General features: G+C 39.1%; 1 protein-coding gene across 7 annotated transcripts in view; it reads right to left on the reverse strand.

Moving 5' to 3' along the window:
* The window catches only part of RBMS1 (RNA binding motif single stranded interacting protein 1), a 153,370-nt gene that overhangs the window by 27,891 nt on the left and 100,499 nt on the right, over positions 1-24,980 (reverse strand). For all 7 annotated transcript variants that reach the window (XM_057423819.1, XM_057423820.1, XM_057423821.1 and 4 more), the window contains exons 3-5: positions 17,000-17,058; positions 14,062-14,153; positions 678-835 (exon numbers count right to left, since the gene is read on the reverse strand). In XM_057423819.1, coding sequence (XP_057279802.1) covers positions 678-835; positions 14,062-14,153; positions 17,000-17,058 — 309 coding nt within the window. The remainder of the gene's footprint in view (positions 1-677; positions 836-14,061; positions 14,154-16,999; positions 17,059-24,980) is intronic.

Consider the following 24,980-nt stretch of genomic DNA (forward strand, 5'->3'; position numbering starts at 1 on the left):
AAAAGTAAGCTCACACAGACAGAATATGTGGGAGGTATCTACTAATTTATAGAAAATATTTGTTCTTGTTGATTTGGGAGAGATATTTGACCGAGCTGGCAAATATTTTAAGGTGAGATTTACTGTAAGTGAACGAAAATATTTTCTTTCTCAGATGACAACATGTTAATGAGCCAGAAAATTCGAAGAGCTGACATTCAAAGGGCAATGGTGAGTTCATTTTCTCAGAGTAACTAATGAAGGGGAAAAAAAAAGGATGGGGGTGGGAGGAAAGGGGTTCCTCCTTACAGTCTCCTGTCTCAAATTCAAGCCTCAAAAGCCAGAACAGTCACAGAAGAAGTCTCTGTAAATCACTGCATAACTCTTACTTATTGGTTCAGGGATAGACCAGAAAAGAGAAGTACAGAGAAGAGAAGGAAGTAGTAGAGAATGAACTCTTAATTCTAGATAGTTGTCCATTAAGAGCAATAGATTCAGATTTCATCATCTAAGCAAGATGAGACACATCCATATTTGCCTTACCAAAGGAATAATTAACAAAACCCTGCTGGTATCTCCATCTAGATCTCACTTTTCTTTAAAAGACTGATAATTTTCAGTAATTTCTCCTATTCCTGTCTTTTCAATTAAAGAAAAAAGGAAGAAAGCTGCCAGCATGGCTAATGCCACTGAAATACCTTGCAAAGCCAACACCACGGCTTGTCCCACTCGAGTCCCGCAGTATCCTTGTAGAGATAACCTGCCCAAACGGTTTCAGCATGTTCTCAAGCTCCTGCTCATCCATTGAAAGCGGCAAATTGGAAATGTATAAATTAGTTGGGTCTTGTTCTTGTTGCTGAAAGAAAATTAAAGCAAACTGTTACTACTGCTGCCACTGGAAAGATATTTTGAATATAAGATATAACAACAATTACATATAACTACTACTGGTATAGATTTTTACTTCTCAGGCCCCTTTTTAAAAGGCTGTTCTTCCCTAGGATTAGTGACCTCCATCTTCAATCACTCTCTACAGCATTCCTGAGAAAGCTACCCTCCTCCTATTACTGCTGACAACAACATTTTTTAAGTGCAGATAAAGGTGAATAATTGACTAGTTTACAGTCCAGATTACAACTTCGTCTTTCAGATTTCCCCAAAAGGAAAAAAAAAAAAGACAAACAGGAATCAGCAGACAAAGCAAAACAAGAATGGTGGAAAGAGCTGAAAAATGCCAGAGCCAAATGAAAAAGAGAAAATATTGGAAACAATGCATCTAAGAGTATGTACATTGCCAAAATATTGCCACAAGAACAGACTGATACAGAAGTGAGTGGGACACTGTCATCTTCTCCCACGTAATGTTTTTGAGTTTTTACCTAACTTTTACATTATGCATACAGACAAAAGTCTTCCAAAACCGTTCTACAGAAACAGACAAAATGACAGAGCAGGGCAGCCTTGAGATGAGCGATTAAGGAAGAGATAAAAGCAGTCATGTCTTTGCCATTCCCCTGATTTTAGGGTACCTACATTGTGTGATCTATGTATGCGCCATGAAATTCCATCTCAAAGAAACATTTTTGCTGAAAATTATCATTTCCAGTGTTGGTCTACAGATTTTCCAGCTGTGGTGATTAAGCATTTCTCCCATGCTACTAACTGTTGGCCATGCTATGTGATGAAACAGATTCTTAAGCTACACAGAACTATATGACTTGGCCCTGACAGTTGTGCAAAACATTGATGTCCTCATTGTGGCTCCCGGTACAGATCAGGATGCGTTATATGCAGAACTTTCTGGCATTAGGAGTGATACAATCTGAAACAAACACAATTTGGTCGTAACAGTCCTCATCATATTTCCATTCTGTACAAGAGGGGTAACTCACAAAGAAGTTCGAATCAAACCAGAAAACAAAAAATAAAGCCACAACACTTGCCTACTAGAATTAAAGCATTTATTAAATTGATTATAGCTGCACAGGTAACGCTACCTTGTTATACAGATTAGGTATCAATCTGTCCTTAAACTGTCCTTACATCAGCAATATCTCAGTGCCATTGGTGGCATATTGTATAATTTAGTAACTTGCTATCCTGGATACCACCTCTCAGTTGGGGTTGGTTTTCCCTAGGAAAAAAGAAAGAAAAGGAGTTGGGGGCTAGGGGAGGGCAGGATTGCACCTTTTAGGCATAGAAATGAAATATTCTGTTCCAAAAACTAATGAAACTTAAAAATGGGGAAGCAAATTCTATGTTTATGGACCTTCACTATTTGCACTTTTACTCCGAGACTGAACTAGAAAGGGCTAATGTTCTGAAGTTTTCTGTAAAGGTTTTTGACGGAATTTCAGCATCAAAGGACCTATAAAAGGGAAACAAGCTCCCATTGCATCCTTCTGATCTGCTATGCCTAGCCACACTGAAATCCCACATACCTTAGAAAACACAAACTTTTCCAAGTGTCAAGTGTTGTCCTCATCAGTCCCTCTACAGTCCATCGCAAATGGCACTTGACTATCATGTATGTTTTTCCTTTTGGTATCTACTGGAAATATTCCTCCTCCCATAATAATACTGAATTTACACAGTACGCACAAAGGTTTGTGATTTAAATTATCTTACAGTATCTGACTTCTTTTTCAAGTTAGAAAAATCAGCAGAAAGACAAGAAAATGGATTCACTGCGAGGCCACAGCTGACATTAACACTTCTTGCTGGGAGTGTTCAACCATGAGTGAAAATCTATGTTACACACAATTCAAATTTCCTCAGGAAGGAATCTGAAATGAAGACAGCTTTCAAATTTTTGGAATTAGTTTGTTGCTTTGACTGTAGTAGCCAGTTTTGTTTTGCACCTTGAGATACGCAGGCTTACCTCCTACTTTACTGAGCACTATTAGCAAAAGCTTTATAAGGAGCTTTCGGCCATGGGTATTATAAAATTGCATTTGTAGCTATAGCATAATTATCTGAAACTCTAAGTAGTATTTGAAAGGAAAAAAAAATTCTTTACTTCTTCTTATAAGCTGTAAAATGCATTGCACACAAATACCTTAAAACTTCTCTAAATAACCTAAACCTACAAGCTGGGAAATCAGACCCCTTGCATATTTTAATCTAATTTGCTCATGTTTTTATTCTATAATAACAAAAGGTCTAAATTACGTTATAAAAATGTTCTCATTAAAAAGCCTAACAACATTGGGAGAGATAAAAAAAATGCCCCATTTTATTCACACTAATAAAAATGTAATTTACATGCAAGAAATAAATGCTTACATTCAGAAACACCTAATAGAGAAAGAAACTGTCAACTGCAGAATGTCAGAGCAATCTGTTTTATTTAGGTAACTGGGCAGATCACATTGCGCTTCTCTTGGGCTCCTATTCTAGCCTAGGGGGTTACCACACTCGCATTATGCAGGCATTGTATTCAGGATGAAAGATCATGAGTTTTCCTTTCCAAAAGGGACAGAAAGACCTATGACAATTCATGGTTAAAACATGAAGATCTTCTTCCATACATGCTGGGAAGCTTAATTCTTGTATCTACTTGGTACAATACTTGTACCTTAATTCATGCACCTAGCAAAGGAAACTTCATGCCATAAAAATCAAGTAACAGCACTGTGTGAGAAGGGAATGCTCTACTTTGAAAGATCATTGTCAACTTTACCACTAACCTACATTGCAAATCCCTTAGGAACGGGGCAGCGGGGGGGGAGACAGAAAGAAGTGCATCTGAGGAAATTGTTGTAAAGAAATTGCTTTCTCCGAACAGAAAGTATATTGTGATGGAAAAATCTGACTTGTGGCCCATTTAACAATACATATTTTGCATTAGCAACTACTGGGTTTTGAACAAGTGACTGGAAAGGACTTACTTTGCTTTCTGGTTCTTTCCTCTATGTCGCAGTCTATTACAGCCTGAATTCTACCAGGGATTCAGTTACTTCTGCTTTTGATCCTTCGACAGGACATACTGACCACAGTGGAAAAAGAGAAGCTTGAAAATACTTTTACATATATCCATAGCTGGAACCCGTAAGATGGCAGACATGGGAGAAGAGGAGCAAAAAAGCTGCCAGTGGATAAGGATGTCAAACTGAAATCCTTGAATATGAGTTGAAATTTCATTCATCTGCAATTCTCCCAGGACAAAGTAGTTGAAATGTCAACAAACACATTCCACAGTGCAACAGGGTTGTGTCTGCACTGCAGGAACAAACCCACAGCCATCCTGGGGAGCAGCAGCAGTTCAGCTACAAGGACAAATCAGAGTCACAGAATATCTCAAGTTGGAAGGGACTCATATGGATCATCAACTCCAACTAGGTCAGGATAGATCAAATTAATCCACAATCCACTTCTTCGCTTTGCAGGGAAAAAGCCGAACAAACGAAACAAAACAAAAAAACCCTGCCATCTCTAAAAAGTTCATTTTGAAAATTTATATAGTTTGGCAGTGGAAAAATTATTAATGTGCCAAACACCTCCTGTCATTAATTACTTACGTCACTGTGCAGCTTCTGTCATCACAAGACTACTAAACCTTAAAACAGCTATCTGGGTACATTCTGGGAGATCATAAGCAGCAAGCAACTTCCTTCCCCTTAGAACATGCTAGATTTCCAAGCCGAATTCCAAATGGCAACCACAACTAAGACTCCCCATGCATCTTTATCCTGTCTTACACAAAAGGCACCGTACAAACAGATGTTTGCTTTTATACAAGATTTTGGCATCGAAAATGGTTAAACAGTTAAAAATTCAGGAAGTTAGGAGAGAGACAAACTCTTTAACTTGTCCCCCCATCTCCCTGGCAAACAGCAGTTTAATACATTAAGTACTGTGACTTCCTTCCTTACCGAAACTTGCTTCACCATAGTTTAATTCACATGGTTATTTCAGTTCTGTTTCAGAAGAGAAAATAATTCCTTTGATAGCCAAGTTTCTAACTCTTAGTCTGGAATTCCACAAAAAAATGAAACTGGCAGAAATATCTGCAAACATGACTCAACTCAAACCTTACCTATCCACTGTAATTAAGTGCTTTCAAAGGTAGGGTTTTTCTCCTGGGCTTAAAATTCATGAAATCATAGAAACTGCTTTCATCTTATCAATCCTGTATCTCTTGAAAATGTCTGTACCAATTTAAGGGAATTATCAAAAAGAATTACTGGAGTCAATTCACAGCTTCCTACACCAGGGTAGCAAGCTAACATTAAAATAAAGACCACTGAACCATTGAGGGTTTGGTGGTTCTTTATTTTTAATTCGACATTATTTAGGATAATTGCTTATTTTGAGAGTCTTCATAAGTCACACAGGGTTTCCCCAGTTAACAGAACTTTCAGCAGTTCCTGAAAGTTGCTGAAAATGCTCAATATTTGCAGAATATGGGCAATGTCAGGGAATTCGTGGGCTACTGTAAGCATCCATTTTAGTGAGGAAGCTAGGAAGTCTTGGTTTTAGCAATTCTCATCAAGTTTCCATCACCTTTACCTATGCCTCTAGAATTCTAGCAGAACATAATAATATGAAGATGCAGAACAGTGCTCTTGCAGATTAATGCACTTCTTTCTAAAAAGCACTTACAACACTAACTTAATAAGCTGACAACAAGACACAGTACTTCTCATAAAAGGGATAGGAATAATCAAGTGCTAATATTCATTTCTGTAGAAAGAGGTTATCAGGAGTCTTAAATAATGCAAAATGTTCTACCATCATCTGAAAGAAATTAACAAAAACCTCCCTGTGCGTGTGGAACCGTTCCTAAACTGCAAGCAAGAAACTTGGCAAAATGATATGACATCTGTTTTCTCTTGCTCTGTGTAAGGTCAGAGTGAACACACAGCCATTCAGAAACATGTGACGAGGCACCGCTCACAGCATGGAAGATCCTGGCTGATAGGCATTAAATGCTTGTCTGCCTTCCTATAGAAACTACTTTAAAAATTACAATTGGCCTGTGTCTCCCTGAAATATGTCTGTTTTAGCCACAGTTTTAATACTGCCTGACCACAGACTGTTAACGAGACAATTCAAGGGAAAAATCACTGCCATAATCTTCACTTGTTCTCCAGGACTGCATAAACACATGCAAAACATGAATAAACTAAACATTTTAATTTATTTTCATAGGCACATCTGTATTCCAAAGAGGGATAAGAACTGTATGAAAAGGCATTTTTAATGACAATAAGCACCATGTTCAGATGTGCAATCAGACTATCACTGCAGTCACACATTCCCTTTTTAATCCTTGGTATTCTTGTTTTCCCTTCCTCAAAGGGTACCAAGGTGCTCCCTGGGAGTTCTACATGTTGATCACTGATGCCTGTGTTTTCCATAGGAAACTGAATGATGCCACCACACTTCGTAACAGGGCACTGGACCCTCATCTGAACAAGCCACAGCACTGCTTAGCAACTGAGGTAAGACTGTGGGTTGGAGCTGTGTACTCAAGAGAAGTGGTTGTTACCTGTCTTTTTTAATACACATGCAACTCCTGAAATGGTCATTTATCCTCCAGGTAAGCAAAATTTGGATTACTTTCCATTTATTTTATAGTGACTTTTAAGAGTTTTTACAAATAAAAAGAGGAAAATTGATTATTTTGTTAAAATTCTATTACAGTAGGTTTTAATTCTACTACCTACAGAAAGCCTTATAAACTAGGTGGAAAGAAAACTTTTCTTACAAGGCAACTGCTGAAAAGCACTTTTGAAATCTGCTTGTGTTAGCTCCTGTTTGCCTATCCTGTGTTCTTTGGCATTCAGAAGCCCAGCTGCAGAATAAAACAATTGCATTATGCCTACCTTCACTAGTTAAAGTGCACTAGCTACCATGGTAACCTAAACTTATTTTCTTATTTTACTCTGTAGGAATGAAAACTGGTACCTAGAAAGTTGCCACAGTGAAGACAAGTACAAAACACAATACATTATTAAAAGCCACGAAAGTTAGCTATTTCTCATTTTTGCTAACTCAAAATGATGTTCTTCATCAGTGGCATAAAGGATGACTGCCTTTGAAGCATTATGTTTAATAGCTGTGGAAAAGTCTTGATTTCTGTTACTGAGATGAGGACAAGTGGCTAAGCAGCCTTTCCCTCCCCAGAAGCCCCCAGACGTGCTGTGCAACTCACACTTTACACTAAGGCATTCATCTTTTCCAAATATCCTTGGCAAAAGCATATGCTTATCTAAAGTAATCATAGAATATAAAAAGAATGCTCCTGCATTGAACTTAATTGGAAAGAAAGATCAAGCTACAAGCCCATGGAGAGTGCTTCACAGTTCTGCATTTGTAACCAATAGTAAAAAATACAAAGATTACAAATTCATGTCATCTCTAGGTTCTGGAGGATGAACAGAAACTTAGGCAATGGGCTAATGTTTACCACAGACTGAAAACCACCCTCACATAATGAGTTTCAGAGTTTGATCTGTTACTTTCAGGGCCAAGAGACTACTCTCCACAACAGAAATTGTTTCTTAAGAATGGCAGAAGGGTCAATAACCATGGTATAACATACTGTGCGTTGTTATTGCAGCCATTCTTCTGACACAATTTGAATATGAGACAGTTCTGAAGATGGCCCTAATTTTTTGCACAAACCTAAAATACCTGAAAATAGTGTTTTGTTACTGTGAAAATTTGTGATTTCTTAAATTAGAAAATTAGTGATTTGTTACTGTGGGAACTGATACAATATAAGCAAAAGCATACTTAATTGTGTCAGTGGAAATAAAGACCTTAAGGAAGAGGAAATTGTAATATTATAAATCTGAAGCCCTGAGTCCTAAAAATGGGCAGCTGTGGGGAAATCTTTGAATGCATAAACAATGAGTCTTCCCCTCAAAACACACATTAGTACACAGAACAGCATTCCTTGGCTCAAATTAATGAGTTTCATTGACCACAGAAATCTTCCATGTCCATATACTACTGTCATGGGTTCTATTATAAGTAGCATATATTTACTAAAGGTAAGCTTGTGCTTCTGTAGAGAAAAAAAAAAATAGAAAAACACAAATTGGAAAAGAATGAATATCACTTTAGTTACAAATGATTCTAACAATCTTAAAGTTTTACATAGAGATGAACTAAAAATCTCATTGAGAGAGAACAGAGAAGACATGAAAGAGGGTAATGTCTTCAACAACTTAGTCTGGAGGATCAGGCTCATTGAGTCTATCAGTTGTGCTGACTTGCATGGTTAAAGCATTTTAAAGGGAGGACACTATACCAAACTTTAAGGACACAGCTGATATACAGTTGTGAGAACACAGGAATGTACATTAATCCTTCTTGTGATGCCCAAAGTACATTACAAGCTCTTTGAAAATATGGTAACGCCATATGTAGAACAGTTTTAGTACAAGCCTTTCACTATTTATCTCAGAAATCTGTTACCCTATCACGAACTAGACAATATGGCTATGCAAATGTCACTGCCATGCCAGGAAGGAAGTTTAGCATTTGAACTCTGAGCTGCCACAGGCTGGTATTCTAGCTGGCTTGCATATCCCTACATTGCTGTCAGTACAACAGATATTCTCCATTTGACTTTATCTGGGCTGCAAACACAATCATTCTCCTCTTGGCTTCAGTCTGCTAGATAGAAATATTAGAACAACTATATTTTTTATTAACTATTCTTATTCAGTAATTCATTTTATTTTTTATATTTACACATTAGTTTGCATTCAGAAGAACAAGAATAATATTCAACCTTTCATCTTAAAGGGCCACTTTTCAAATCACCTGAAACAGTTTCTTAAGTAACTACAGTTGAGCTCAGCTGAATACCATTTGATGAGGCAGAACTACACCTGAAAACTAAATGCCTTATGTTAAGTTCAAGGTCAAAAACACATAAGAATTTAAATGATGTCTCAGATGTCTATACCATTTAGACCTCACTATCTCCAAAACATCCCTTACAGATCCTCAGGTTTTTTTAAATCTTCATTCAAAATACCAATATGCAATAGATTTTTTTCTATGCATCTATCTTCCAACTACAACTTTTCTACTAAAGAAAATGGGCAGAGCTTTTCAATACTATTAATTAAGCTTATCTAAGAATGCACAGCTCTGCAAAATAGGAGCTTTTTAACCCATTACTACTGGTTTATAATCAAAGAACTTAATTACGTTAAAGAAATTTCAAGAAACTAAAATGAATGAAAATAAAAATTATACACTCACTAGTTACTTACTAGTTTAGAAATTACAACAGTCTTGAAAGACATGTATCTTCTCTTTCCGTACCTCATGTCTGTAGTAACATACAGGCTATTGGTTTTGTACTAGGTACTGAAGCAAGCTGGCTACCAATAGCTCACATCACCTCCTGATCCCTTCCTGCTGCCGCTTATACACTCTGACAAGACTGAACACTGGTAATAGTCAACTGGAAGGGAGAAGAAAGGCAACAGCCCAGTATTTCTAGTTTAAATTTCCATCCAAAAGCTATTCCCATGCCCTGGCAATGCAGTATCATCTTACGTAAGCTCTCCACAGCATTATCTGACCAACAGGAATTGTTGCAGGCGTTTCCCTTTCAGTGGGTACAGGAAGATACTGTTATACAGCACAGATCAAAACAGTTCAAGTTGTTTCATCTTAGTCAAGCACTCCCAATTCAGATCCAGAAAAAGGAGAATAACTGAAGACATAATGTCTCCTGAGCAGTGGCAGTCATCTGACACTCTGTTCTTTCACTGACACCATCATCGTGACATCTCCTGAGGTGTCACCAGCAGTGATCCCCCTGGAACAGATTTAGCAGGATTTGGCCTGAAGGCACATCTCGGGCCCCAGACCCTCCTGACTGCTCAGCAATAGCAGAAACATAGTGGCTGAGACTAGATTTTTCTGGAGTCAGACCAACTTGAAACCAGACTGCCAAGTACAGCATGATCTTACACCACGGATAGGAAAAGCTCACACAGTAAAATATTTGAAGTTATCTCCACAAATGAAATAACAAAGATTTGAATAGGTATAATCTGAACCACTGCTACTAAACTAGGATTTATAAATGAACTTGCTGATCTAATTTTTAACTGACTAACCTACAGCTACAGAAAGACACTGCAAAAAGGGCTTTACAGCAGCCAGAGTCAGAACAAGGCTTCAGCAATAACATTTTCCTATCCCTTCAGTTGTTGCAGGTCAGGGACTACCACCACGTCTGGGAGGAGGGCAAGAATACCGAGGAGCCATGATGTTGGCTGAAACCCTGGGCATAGCATAACAACAACGCCTTCCCACAGACGAATCCTGCCAACAGGCATTTATTTCTCTTTGAGACTGAAGCAGTCATAGTGGTCAGTAAGGAAATGTGTCAGCCAGACATCTGAGATACTGTCCTCCCAATCCTTCTCTGTGATACTCAGGCTTAAGCTTGAGCAGTTTCACTGCAAGAAGACCACGCATGGCACAGGTGAGAACACATAAAAGGACAGATTATTAAATATAGAAGTTAGCTTCTGTTTGTGTAGTGTCTTGCATGTGAAAAGTCTAATTTGCTAATCTTGCCAAAACAACTGTAAGTGACTGACACTTCCCAGCTTGGAGCATCCAAGTGAAAACAGGATTTTTTGGACAAAAGCAGATCAGCACTGCCCAGGAGAAAAAAAAAAAAATAATTAAAATCCAATGGCTCAAAATAGACAAAAGGCAAAAAAAAAAAAAAAAAATAGCTCTTAGTCACTTGTGTTGTGACCGTTTGTTGTGGTTCTGTCCATTGGGTTAGTTTGGGGTTGTTCTTTTTATTAACTCAAACACACTTCCAATGTTTAGAAGCAGAACAAGTTTCACTGGAATGCAAACTTTATAGTTACAGATTTCCCAAAGGTCACCAGGCCTGATACACTGTAAGAAAAATCAACCAAAACTGTCAGGTATTATGGTGCACATTTTTTCATTAATGCTGACAGAAAGAAATATTAACTATATTGCAACAACACACATACACAGCTGTCCTGCTGGATTCAGCAGTAGCGGTCATTTTTCTCCTCCTTAGTAGCTGGTGCAGTGGTGTGTTTTTGACTGTTTTGACTGTATCAGCCTGGGAACAGCGCTGAAAACACTGATGTTTTTAGTTGCTGCTCAATAATGTTTACACCGATCAAGGACTTTCTGAGCCTCATGCTCTGCCAGGAAGGAGGAGAAGCCAGGAGGAAGCAGAGACGGGACGCCTGACCCAAGGTAGCCAAAGAGGTATTCCATACCACAGCACATCATGCCCAGTATATAAACTGGGGGCAGTTACCCGGAAGGGTGGGATCACTGCTCAGGTCAAGGTGGGTATTGGTCAGTGGATGCTGATTGGTTGTATTCTCTTCCCTTGTTGTTTCCCTTATCATTATTATTATTGGTGGTAGCAGCAGTGATTTGTGTTATACCTTAGTTACTGGACTGTTCTTATCGCAACCCGTGGGAGTTACATTCTTTCAATTCTCCTCCTCATCCCTCTAGGAGCAGGGGGAGGAAGTGGAGGGGAGTGAACGAATTGGTGCGTGGTTCTGGGTTGCCGGCTGGGCTTAAACCACAGCAACAGCGTTCAACACTGTCCCACATGACATCCTTATCTCTAAACTGGAGACATCAATTTCACAGATGGACCACTTGGTGGATAAAGAACTGGCTGGATGGTCGTACGCAAAGATTTGTGGTCAATGGCTCAATGTCCAACTGAAGACTGGAAACAAGTGGTATCCCTCAGGGGTCGGTGTTGGGACTGAGCCTGTTCAGCATCTTTGTCGGTGACATGGACAGTGGGATTGAGTGCACCCTCAGCAAGTTTGCTGATGACACCAAGCTGTGTGGTTCGGTTGATACGCTGGAGGGAAGGAATGCCATCCAGAGAGACCTCGACACGCTTGTGAGGTGGGCTGATGCCAACCTCATGAAGTTTAACCATGCCAACTGCAAGGTCCTACACCTGGGTAGGAGCAATCCCAGGCACAGCTACAGGCTGGGCAGAGAAGAGATTCAGAGCAGCCCTGCGGAGAAGGACTTGGAGGTGTTGGTTGATAAGAAAATGAACATGGGCCGGCTTCAGTGTGCGCTTGCAGCCCAGAAAGCCAACCGTATCCTGGGCTGCATCAAAAGGAGCACGACCAGCAGGTCAAAGGAGGTCATCCTGCCCCTCTGCTCTTCTCTTGTGAGACCTCACCTGGAGTATTGTGTGCAGTTCTGGTGTCCTCAACATAAAAAGGACATGGAACTGTTGGAACAAGTCCAGAGGAGGGCCACGAGGATGATCAGGGGACTGGAGCACCTCCTGTATGAAGACAGGCTGAGAAAGTTGGGGCTGTTCAGCCTGGAGAAGAGAAGGCTGCGTGGAGACTTCATAGCAGCCTTCCAGTACCTGAAGGGGGCCTACAACGATGCTGGAGAGGGACTCTTCATTAGGGACTGTAGTGATAGGACAAGGGATAACAGGTTCAGACTTAAACAGGGGGGAAGTTCAGGTTAGATATAAGGAAGAAGCTCTTCACTATGAGGGTGAGGAGGCACTGAAACAGGTTGCCCAAAGAAGCGGTAAATGCTCTATCCCTGGCAGTGCTCAAGGCCAGATTGGACAAAGCCTTGGGCGACACGGTCTGGTGGGAGGTGGCCCTGCCCCATGGCAGGGGTGCTGGAACTAGTAGATCTTAAGGTCCTTTCCAACCCAAGCCATTCTATGATTCTATGTATATTGCATCTGTCAGAGGAAATGAGTCAGAAAAATATATTGTGGGAAAAAAATAAGAAACTATTAATCAGATTACTATGCCAAATTATTAGAGCTTCTCCATCTACTGACGACAATTAAATCAGACCTCAAAGTACATTAGCAAAATGAATTTACATGACTTCACATTGTCTTTTCTACCCTCCTACCTAGATATCTTACCCATAAGCTGGCAGACAGAGGCTTTGAAAAATCCAGTGTGTATTTTAAAGTGATCACCTAAAAACTAAAGATCAAAAGGTCTTTATTAACCATGCATAAAACCTTATAAGAAGAAGGAAAAAAGAGGAAAAAAAAAAAAACACCACCACACCAAATGTTTTCCAGTAAGCATATATGTTTGTGTCATGGCTGTAATGAAACATGCATTAAGTATGAAACATATGGTTTCCATTTTGTTGCCCTGGAATTCATCCAAAGACATTTTATGTTGTTAGCTTAACTGTTCTCCTCAGCTGAGAAGCTGTGGAAAAATCTCTCATCTGAAAAAAATCTATGCCTAATAGCTGACTATAAAAGATTTGCTAGATCTGCAGCAGACTACTTTATTAAAAAAAAAGCCTCCAAGATTACTAGTTAATTACTGGACTATTATTTTTTCTGATTAGAATATATTTTTCAAAGTAAAAGAAGAATTGCTTTAAGAAGTACCATGAATTACATGAACAGATTATGTTGGCAATATTTTCTTTATTTAATAAATTTGTAGCAGTGTTTATGGCACTCTACAGGAACCGGGCCATGTGACCTAACAAGAACGCATAACAAAATCATTACTAATGTATCATCTCCCTGATTTTATAGATTTGAGAAACATAGGCAGAAAAAACATTGCTCTGAAGATCACTTTCTGGTTAATAAGCTGATTCAGAGGCAGGGGTCAGTAAAAATGAGAGAAAAAGAAGAAAGATCATATTTCTCTATTTTTAATAATGCTTAGGTTTGCCCTGATGCAGAAATAGGTTGTCAAAGAGTTGGATAAGAATTTCAAGACACCTATCATGAACGGCCAGATTTAGATTTTACTCATGAAGGGAAAAGAAAGACTGAATACAAAGTCACAAGGTTAAATTTTGCCATGCTGTGCTTAAAAATTCATCCCCAAATTGAGAGGCTGATAACCTCAGTAACAACAAGCAGGCAGCATATAAAACCTTTCATACCCTTGGTGCTGTAAACTATTTGAGGTATTGACTTGCTTCAGGAATTAACATGTATTTAAACCATTAAGCCTGCAGTAAGAACGGTAGTTCTTAAAATTTATTGCTAATCTTTCTTTTGATGAAGCCAATGGAAAAAACAGTATTTTAACCCACCTTTGCCATCTGTGCTTGGACTCCACTAGCCTTTAAAGCGGAAACTGCCTTCTGAGCAGCTGCTGGGCTGTCAAAGTCAACAAAACCATAACCTGAAATATAAAGCATACTCATTAACAAGACAGCAACCAACTTATAACGAGTTCATATGCTACTAGCATAGTTAATACAATTTTCCTGTTGGGGAAGAGGGTCAATTTGAACTCCAAAGCTCTTCATGTAGTCCCCAAGAAGAAAACCAATCGTCTACTAAAGTCCTTCAACCTTGAACTGGTGGGGAGCTACCCCACTGGAACAAATCAATTTCCATGCCCAATCATTATCAGAATTTTGTCCAAATTGCCAACAAGTAGCATGGTGTTTTGTTTTATGTTACCTGGTATGTATCATCCAAGAGCAAATGTGACATCAGTTTATTTCATAGAGGTCAGAGTGAAGCATATTCTGTTAATTTTTCTAAACTAAATTCTTAGTCCCGTATGAAAATAAGTGACAATCCTCCAAGTTACATGTAATTTATTCAAGGCTGAGAGAAGATTTAGTTTAAAAGATGCTTATCTACTGTATCATAACCCAATTTTTGGTGAATTACTTCATTGTATATATATATAGTTAAATTTAAGTAGAGAAAACCCAGCTTCAGTGAGAGCAGATAGTTTTTCCATTGTTGTTACTGAAACCAGAATGTAAAAAGTTGTCCTAAAAGCATTTTCTATGCCCTATAATGCAGTCTTTAAATGTTAAAGTAAACCCAAAGTTAATTGTATATTTCCATAGAGTTGCAATAGCTTCTTTTCTCATTCTGAACAACAACATACAGCTAATAGAATCCAGGACATCTGAACAGCCATACACTTTGGCATTTACAGGCTTCAATTTTTAATGCTACTTGGGAATTGGATGCTCAAGTCTGACCAAAAGGCAGGAAGAGTTTGGAAGCTACTTCCCCATAATGTTATTGCAAACATCATTCTGTATTTTTCAAGCCCATTCTTTCCCACCAGTGAACTGCCTCAAATATTAAATAAATCCCTCTCCAGTGTCTAAGTTGGGTTAAAAGAAAACAAAAACAAACCACCAATAAAAAAAAAAACCACAATTCTGGGGGAGTAGAAAATTGAATTCTTTCTTCAGAAGGTAATAGCATTCTCTTACAACGATATATCTATACTGAGGACAAAAAAGGTTGTGTAGAGCTATAACTGAACCAGCTTTGAAGTCCTTAATTTGGGAAAAACAATTCGAGCAGCCTTGTACATCAGTGCTAGCTTATTTAACCTGCCAAGAAGCTGAAGAAAGCAGCATATTGTTCTGTGTAACACGTGGTGTTGTGGACTGTTAAATCTTGACATGAAACAGAGTGAATTAGCTCATATCAAGTTTTGTGCTGCCAAGGCAAACTAACTTTCCATACCCAAAACTAGCTTTCCGTACCAATGACAGCCCAGGTTATCAACACCACCACACTGCAGGGTGAAATACAGATGAAGTTGCATACTGATACCAAGCATGCCATCGAAGCTGGCTTTGCCATCTTCTAGATGTTATATAAACTCAATTGCTTGTGTTCCAGTTAGTTCAAATTCCATGGTATGTTTTCTTGGCAAGAGACAGAGATGCTGTCAAATCTTTTGGGTAAATTCCAGTTAGATATTTGCATTCTGCCTACTTATGTAATTTTAATGACATGCAGTAAGCTTCCTTACAGCCTTACCTTGCTGAATATTGTTTCAGCAGCATGTTAGTTACTGCTTTTCACCAGTGAGGTTTAAAATCTGTATCGAAAAAGTCAGCTTAAATCTCTTATGTGAGAATTTCTGTACCACTGACAGAACTACTGAAGCCTTCAGGAAAGGTGGGAGTGGCCAGATTAAATCAGTTAAGTGCTGTCATAGATATTAATGAATTAAAATAATTGAAAGGGGCATCTCCTCTTTCCTAGTCACAATATATGCAGGTGACATCTGCATACAAACTAGGAAAAAAAAAACTATAGAATTTTCAGTTTCTGAGCTGTCAGAATACCTTTAATTGCTTAAGATGAGGAGCACAGCTGAGAAGCTATGCCGCTGCTTCCACGTTCTGCACAAAAACTCTGTATTAATGATGAACTCGCTTCTCCTGCCTCTGCCTATCACCTTTATGCTCATTCACGAGCTTCACGCTTATTAACATTGCTAAATCAGCTGACTTAATTCTTCACTTTGCTCAGAAATTATCCTTTTAATTGTAAAAAAAGAAAGTCTGAAATCTGATATTACCACACCTTCTCCCACCATGCACATTGCTGGGATATGATCTCACTACAATTGCAATGAGTGATGAAAATAATTGAACTGATGCACCCAGCTTATCTAAAGGAGTTCTAATTTTTTTTCCAGCTGCAATTACTGTGGTGAAAATGAACCCTTGCTTTGCTCCCAATACATTCAAAAGCATATAACAAAACACAATTAAGAGTATTAGAACATGTAATTAAGTGCTGCTTTAAACTACTCTAGTCAATGGAGCCGATTTCCACAATGTGTAATTTTTTCAGATGCTTAGTACAGTTGAATGGTCTTCTGCAAGATTCCCTGGTTTCTCCAGGCAAAAGGGTGAAAAGCTGCTTTTAACTCCATTTTTGTTTTTAAAATAGAGGCAAACTGCCAGCCAGCCCTATGCATGTCAGCTCCACTCTGGCTCGGCTGCACCACTGACACAGGCTGTCTGCCAGCTTCACTGGAAACAAATGTATTGAGTAAGACTAGTTCAGGAATAAAAATGGGAAGAAGAAAAGAAAAAAGAAAGGGGGGAGGAAGACCCACACAGCAGCACCACTTCCCCCCCCCCCCCCCCCGAAAGAAAAAAGGTTAAAAGCACTTAAAATACATCAGCATATTTTACAGAATCAATTTGGACTTTCAGGTGAATGTAATATAAAGGCAAATATACATACCTTTGCACTTGTTTGTTGTCTTATCCAAAATAGCCTTCGTAGATACAATTTTCCCATACCTAAAATGTATTACACATATGTAAGGAAAATGAGAAAAGAATGTCCTACTACAACAGATACCCAATTCCATTATTTTATATCCTATTATGCTCTACTTTTAACAAAATGGAATAATATATAGACCACATAAATCTGTAATGAAAAATCATACACAGATGGAAGTGACAAGAGAAACAGTTTCGAACATGATCTTGTTCTATTCTCCCTATCTTCTCAGTGGCACAGCAGAACCACAGAACAAGGCAGAGAAAGTGCTTTATACCAAAAAAAAAAAAACCAAAACAATATGGCTAAAACCCTGGTACTTACAAAAAAACACATTTTAGACATAAGCTTGGACTTAGCATATATACAAATAAACCAATGTAAAAAGAATTAGCCATCTCTTCCGCCCCCACTGACAAACACAAAAAGATTAAATACTCCTATCTTGAAGATGACAAGTGAGGACAGGTTTACGAAACCTGATCAGCAAATGCAGTAAACAATTTTCTGTATTTTTAAATGGAAAACTGAGATGCAAAACATCTCAACCAAAATCAAAACAGCCCTCAGGAAAGTTGCAATTTCCTTTTTCTTATTGCCTGTTCCTCAGGTTCTCCACAACTGGCAAGCCCAGGTGCCAACCTGCTACACAGTCCAAAGGTGCGTAACCAGATAGCAATAAAGCTTGGGAAACAGGTGGACAGCAATAGGAAGATAACTGCTCCTTCCAAAGTGCCCTGCAAAGTTCATCAGCATTAGGGCTTTTGAGCAAATTTAGAGTAGAATTTGTCACTGCTTGTGAAAACTTGCAATTTTCCTTCAAAGTCAAATCCTAGTTTCATTTTTAAAAAAACAACTCCCTTGGCCAGAATCAGCAGCACAACTGGAAACGGAGCAATGGTTTCCCAAGTTCCTTACTACAGTCTCCTATTTTTCCTGTGAACTACATTTGATACAAGGCTGGGAGTATACAAGGGAGAAATGATGCAACATGAATTTGTTTTCACTGAATCACGGAATGGTTTGGGTCGGAAGGGACCTTAAGGATCACCTAGCTCCAACTCCCCTGGCACAGGCAGGGACACCTCCCACTAGAACAGGTTGTTCAAAGCCCCATCCAACCTGGCCTTGAACACTGCCAGTGAGGAGGCAGCCACAGCTTCTCTGAGCAACCTGTGCCAGTGCCTCAGCACCGTCACAGTGAAGAACATCTTTCTAATATCTAATCTGAATCTACCCTTTTACAGTTCAAAGCCATTCCCCCCTTAAACTATTCCTGCATGCCCCTCTATAACGTCCCTCTTCAGCTTCCGTGTAGGCTCCCTTTAGGTACTGGAAGCTGCTATGAGGTCTCCCCTGAGCCTTCTCTTCTCCAGGCTGAACAAGCCCAGCTCAGCCTGTCTTCACAGGAGAGGTGCTCCAGCCCTTGAAGCATCTTTGTGGCCTCCTTTGGACTCGCTCCAACAGGTCCGCATCCTTCTTATGTTGGGGGCTCTGGAGCTGCATGCAGTACTTCAGGTGGGGCCTCATCAGGACGGAGTAGAAGGGGAAAAAAATCACCTCCCTCGACCTGCTGGTCACACTCCTTTTGATGTGTCCTAGGATATGGTTGGCTTTCTGGGCTGCAAACGCGCACTGCAGAGTCATGTGGAGCTTCTCATCAACCAACACTACCAAGTCTGTTTCCTCAGGGATGCTCTCAATTAGAATATAATGTAGCTTAATATTACATTAACAGGTATACCTAGGCACTGTGTACTAAGAGGTTCTTTATCATTGTGCAAGAACCCAGAATGAACTGAAAATTCTAAGAAATGTTATCAACACAAGAAAGTGGAATTTGGGGAAGAATTAATTTTTACCAGTTCACCTGCTAAATATAACTTCAACAGAGTTAATATAATTTCAAGAAGCTATTATTTCCAAAGACAACTACCTCGATTTGTGCAATAGTTGTATTAGTCTTAAAAGTTCTTCAAAATATATAAGAAGCTTAATAAGTAAAGTTAAGCTTAGATTACTCAAATGTTCACTTGCAAAGTGATAGCTAGTCAAGGATGAAGCCTATTTACAAAGTACTTTCCCCCTAAAGAACATTTAAATACATGTTTCAGTATAATCATCACTCTCTGTGACCAGTTTCAAGCACCTTCTGCTTGCTCAGTGAGTTACTGTATGGCTTCAAATAGTTGCAAAGGGGTAAACCTGAGACAGTAGGTGTTTGCTTCCTTATTGCATCTGAAATTATGAGCATCTACACTGATATAAAATAGAGCTATCCAGCTGTAGCCTAAAAAAAAACCAAACCAAAACCGAAACCAAACACAAACATCAATGAAAATCAGTGCACACCTAAATCTGCTATGTTGGAAGCTGTAATAAGGCAATAGAAATTGTACCTAGTTATTGGAACAGGTACTTCCTTATTAGTGCCATTTATTTTTGATATATATTATTCATTCAGAAAGCTCTATCATCTGTGAGTCAAAACTTCCCAAACCTGCTCCAGAATTTTCCTGAGTGCAGAGCAAACTTATATGAAAAAAAGGCAAACTGTTCAGGAACAGTGCTCTTTAAGATCCATTGAATTCTTGCGTCCCAAGTCACTTGCACCCAGCGTTACATTTGACAGCAGCCATTCTCTATAACCTAATAGCTTCAGCAAATTGTTAAACTGAAGAGCTACATAACCTTTTGTGGCAAAAATCCCTGAACCATGATCTTGTCCTGCTACTGTTTCAGCTCTTGAAAGTGTAGAAAGTGGTTGTGGTGGTGGTGGATACCCAGTGCTGTTGCTTTTCATGTGAACAAAGTAACTGCAGCCCTCCCACAGTTTGGTCACAGGGAGGAGTGAGGGGCTGGCTGCAGGCTGGAGCGGCCCGTGACAGTGAAATACACCAGCCCCTAAATAAATGTCTGCATGTCTGTTCTTTGCAGCCATTTTATGGATCATCTTCCTGTGTGCAAAACCAGTAACGATTTAATTCACTGTCCTAGATTGCATGCCTTCTGCAAAGAGCTAGCTGCCATGGAAGACTGCCAAGAAGTTTCAGCAGTGTGAGTCTAGGAACAATTCAGAGAACCAGTATAACAATAGCAGCTATCGCCAGGATTTCTCTTACGATTTTCCCTGTGAATACTCCTCCCATAATGTGAATACTCACACCATGAAGCACAGAAATGCAGTTTAATGCCTGGGCAGAGGGATACATCCCCTCCTTGCTCCTGCCCAGTGGTCTGATACCAGGGGAAATTACTCCCTGCAATTCCTCTTAAGTGCTTCCTTCAAATGATGACCACCATGAAAATCTACTTCCTTCCTCCTGAATTCTGCAGTCCCAATACTGCTGTTAAAATAGGCTTTTGTCTTCGACTGCTCATTTGTTGGGTGCAACTGCAGCTAAGACCCACTGGAAATCAGTGACCTATAAAACACATCAGTCACGGTGCAAACTAACATGTATTGCTTGCTTACAAAAAGAAATATAACAAGCAAGAGAAAACTTTTATTCCAAAGATGGCTATGATGTTAGGTCTCACATAAAGATCATAATTCCTCTCAAAGCTCATGCACATCTAGTTGTTTTAGGCATCCTGCTAATGCTAATCTTCCGCTCCAAAGCCTTACCACGTGCTTAGTGAGACCTGCAACCCCAGGCAGAGTACATCTCTTATGGTTGGCAGAATCATTTCAACAGTAATGGGCAATTGCTCATTCCCTGTCCTTTGAAGCAATTATTTAAAAAATATGCTGTCTTTTACATTAAGTGCTAATCTGGCTGGTGACAAGCAACTAGGTATTCCTTATTAAGAAGGTTGTTTTTCTCCCCAAAATACCATCAAATAAACTCCCAGCAGTAACAGAGTTCCTTCTTTGGGGTGGAGGGTAGGGGGTGTATGTGGTTTTCGTTGGTTGCAGATTTTTCTTGTTTCTGTTTGGTCTTCTTTGAGTTCTATTAACATATTCTCTCTTCATTCTGAATTATCTTTGGAGATGGAAAGACGTTTTCAGCTTTGCATCTCTTTTCCACAGACACTTGTACCAATGTCAACTAAGGTATTAAGGAAGAGATGATATGAGGCACGTTAGAGATTGCCAGAGTGTATTGGTTATGTGATTAAAAGGGCTATGTTCAGTACATCTGTGTACAAGCTACCGTTATAGTACAGAACATCAATACAAATGTATATTTGTATAGCAGATGAAGAAACTTATTCAAAAGTCAAGTTAGGAAGATGCACAGTACTGCCACTTAACAGGATTATGCTTACCACTGCCCATTGCATATGCTCTGTGCAGAAATGAAAGGGTAAGCCCCACTTACTCAACTGCTCTAAGAAGACCTACTGCCAGGCAGTGTGAATGTCAAAATACAGCACTATACATTTGTCTTAGATACTTTTGAAGTGGGAGACTTGAAGCAAAGCATCGCCTTACACTTTTAAAATACCATACTGTTCAGCAACACAGACAAAGCCAGTGCAAATAATCACACTGATTTATTGCAAATAGCTGTTTCAGTTTTAAATAAAACAAAACATTTCAAACATCTCTGAAGCCTAATTTTGACAACCTCCATGATGCTGAAATAAAAGGGTCCTTAGAAAACTAAGTACATGGATCAAAATGAACCACTGTTTATTTTACTCCCTTTGTACATCTGCTAGTATAACGAACATACTTGCAAATGTGAGGGCGATAAAATGCCATCATGAGCATGACAAAGAATGGGGAACGAAGTAGCTTGAAGTCTCTGCCACAAGTGCTATTTTGAGTGTTGAAAGAACTTATCTGTGTGTGCCTTAGGGGAGGTACAGTAAGAACAGGCAGTGAGAGGCTTGTCTGGAATGAATTGCTGAAATCTTCATCCACAAAAGCTTAACATAATATACCTCATACAACCAAGTTCACTCACAGTGCTTCCCTCTGCAGTACTTTTAAACCGTTCTCCAGCTTCTGCTGCAAAGGGTTCTCTTCCTGATGTTCACTTGGATACTAACACACCAGAAGGATGTGTCCGTATCTCTGCTACCATGAGAAGTCCTTGACTTTTAGAACTGCTTAGGTCCTCCATCCTGAACTATCCAGAACTTGGTGTTGAAGAACAGTGCTCCTTCTTTGCCGAGTCCAGTTCAGCTTTAAAAAGAGCATTCCTAGAGATCCTGCTGCTGTAAGCCTTGCATTACTGTGGTGCTGTCAGAACTCCTCTGCTATGCAGAAACAATGCTGCATATCTTCTGTGTTTATTCTAGATTAATTTTCACATCTTAGCATCTTATCACTGCCCTCATGGAATGCTCTTTATTCCTAAGAGCCAGAATCATGTGGTAAAACCAGGCATGGATTTCATAACATATAAGTGGCTCCGAGTACATGAACTCATTGTAAGGTTAAATTGTGAAAGGAAAAGAGAACCTGGCTGAACACAAAACTTTCAGTAGAGAGCAGATTTCTCACCAGGTGACCCAAAGACAACAGTGAACACAACAAACAGGCAGATCCAGCAAGGACTGTCGCATGGGAGAGCAGATCAGCTAATACTAAAATACACTGCAGTTGCTGAACCAATTCACATCAGAATAAACCTCACTTTAGCCTAGGGTAAATAAATAGAACAAAACGGATAAAGCAAATACTTCCAAAACAATACCCGTACATGAACTATAACACTGAAAGGAACATGTAGGTGGAGATGCTTTGTCTATAGATCAGCTTAAAAAAAAAAAAAAAAAAAAGAAAAAAAAAGTAAAACAACAGCAACAAAAACCTTTCTTAGTCAAACGTGGCTTTATTCAGTGTACAACACTGTGGCACCCTGCATGTGTTCTGAATGCAGCAAATTCATGCTTGAAAGGAAATATTATGCTTCAGTATAATCTGAAATAAATGCCATGTGCAACTTTCAGATGGCATCCTTGCCTCCCCAAACACAGAGCATCCTATTTTGAACAGTACAACTCAAAACATTTATGTGAAAGTAATGGTCTTAATAGCCAAGCCCACATCACAGCCTATCTCACTTGTAGAGTATGCAGAAGCCCCAACCCATTCATCTCAACAGAGACCTGAAGAGGAGAAACCTGAACAGTCCACGGGAAGGCCTCATCTATGCTGCAGTTCTCAGCTCTGCTATACCACCTGATGGAAAAGGAGCAAAGAAAATCCCCTGTAACTGAGGAAAAGAGTCAAGGGAGTTGTCAGCAAGAGCTGACTTGGTACAGCTGGCTCCCATTCCTCACTGTTCTTCCAGTGTTCAGGCCACTTCTAAGCCAACACGACAGCCAAGGGAACATAATCAGCCCCAGCAATCTTTCCTGCTGGATCCAAAAAACAAGTTCAGAGCATTCTCTAAGCAGTACAAAAGGTTTTATCTGGCTCTCATACCTCCCTTTCTCTGCTGCATCTTGGGAAAGCAGTGTACTGAACCTTAAGCTCCTCTTCCCTTTTAAGCTTAGATAAACACAAGAAGTTTTGTTTCTCCATGTATCAAATTTTTAATTTTCCAATAAGGGGAATTTCAGAAAATATTTGTCAATAAAATACTGCTAATAATGAAATACTATAATCCTGCTATTTAATTATGAGTAAATGTTCTTCTACAGAAACTTGATGGAGAAATGTATTCAATCCAGCAGACTACAGAGTTTGGAGAACAGAATCAAACCATATGGTTTCCATTTTTAAATTCTTCACCACATCTATGCCATAGTGTAGAAGGAGACATTGCTGAGAACATTTTGTCCATATTTTGTTTTCTGTTGTTGGAAGACACACACTGTTCTTTGAGAAAGTTTTTGGAATCACTGAGTTGCTTTATGGCCATCATGGGCCTAAATATTTGCTACCAGAACATGATGAGTACCTACCACCAAAAGCTGGACCAACCATTTTTAGTGCATAATTATACATTACATAAAAAGTTGCAGTTGTATTTTTCTTATTTGCAGAGTTGATGGGTACGCATAATCTATAGTATGAGTTGTGCTTTCAAACTGCTGCAGATTTGGCTAATTTGTTCAGTTCAGCAAAATCTCCTTTACTAGCTTCAGAAATTGAGGAACTGGGTTAACTAACCCAGCCAGATGTGTTCCGTTTCAGGCACTGGATCACTATGTGCAAAATAGAGCTTCCTTGTAAAGCCAAGTTAGAGCACTGCTTTGATTACACACTGTTAAATAGTCATGTGGTTTTGACATAAAAGCTAGTTCCTCTCTTATTAATTGTTCCTTTGCCTCTCTGGTACTTCAAAGAGAAAGACAGTATTTTTAAAGTATCCAAGTTGTTCTCATTGTCTTTTTTTAATATTTTAATTGGGAGATAAGTAATAAATTCAAATAAATTACAGTTTATTTTTATGGAAGCCAATACTGCTTTGATTGTTTTAAAATGAATTGTTACATTTTTTCCATTAATGTAAAACTATTTCTGAGGAGTCAGGGTCTGTGTATTTAAAAAAAAAAAACAAACCCACAAAATAAACAAACAAATGCAAACACCCCCCCCCCAAAAAAAAAAACAAAACGCCAAAACCACCAAACCGCAAAACAAAACACACCTCACAACAAAAAATAAACCCAACCCCTCAGATCTTTACTTTACCAATTCAACAGTCTCAATAGTCTTACATGTGGCTGCAAATTCTTCACAAGCTCATCAAAGCCTTCACAACCTCTCTATCTTTAAATCTTCATTTAAGTTTTGCATAGTTGTGTTTTCTATAAGAATCAGTGGGTAAAAGCATGTACCATCATCATTACTGATACAGTTACCAACATCAGCACAGTTCATAGAATCAAAGTGGTTTGGGTCAGCTTGTCCATAACTGGCAAGCCCAGGTGCCAACCTACTACACAGTCCAAAGGTGCATAACCAGATAGCAATAAAGCTTGGGAAACAGGTGGACAGCAATAGGAAGATAACTGCTCCTTCCAAAGT

This window comes from Pezoporus wallicus, unplaced genomic scaffold, assembly GCF_028554395.1.
Source record: "Pezoporus wallicus isolate ANWC-B61680 ecotype Strahan unplaced genomic scaffold, APGP_CSIRO_Pwel_v1 contig_1181, whole genome shotgun sequence".
NCBI lineage: Eukaryota > Metazoa > Chordata > Aves > Psittaciformes > Psittacidae > Pezoporus > Pezoporus wallicus.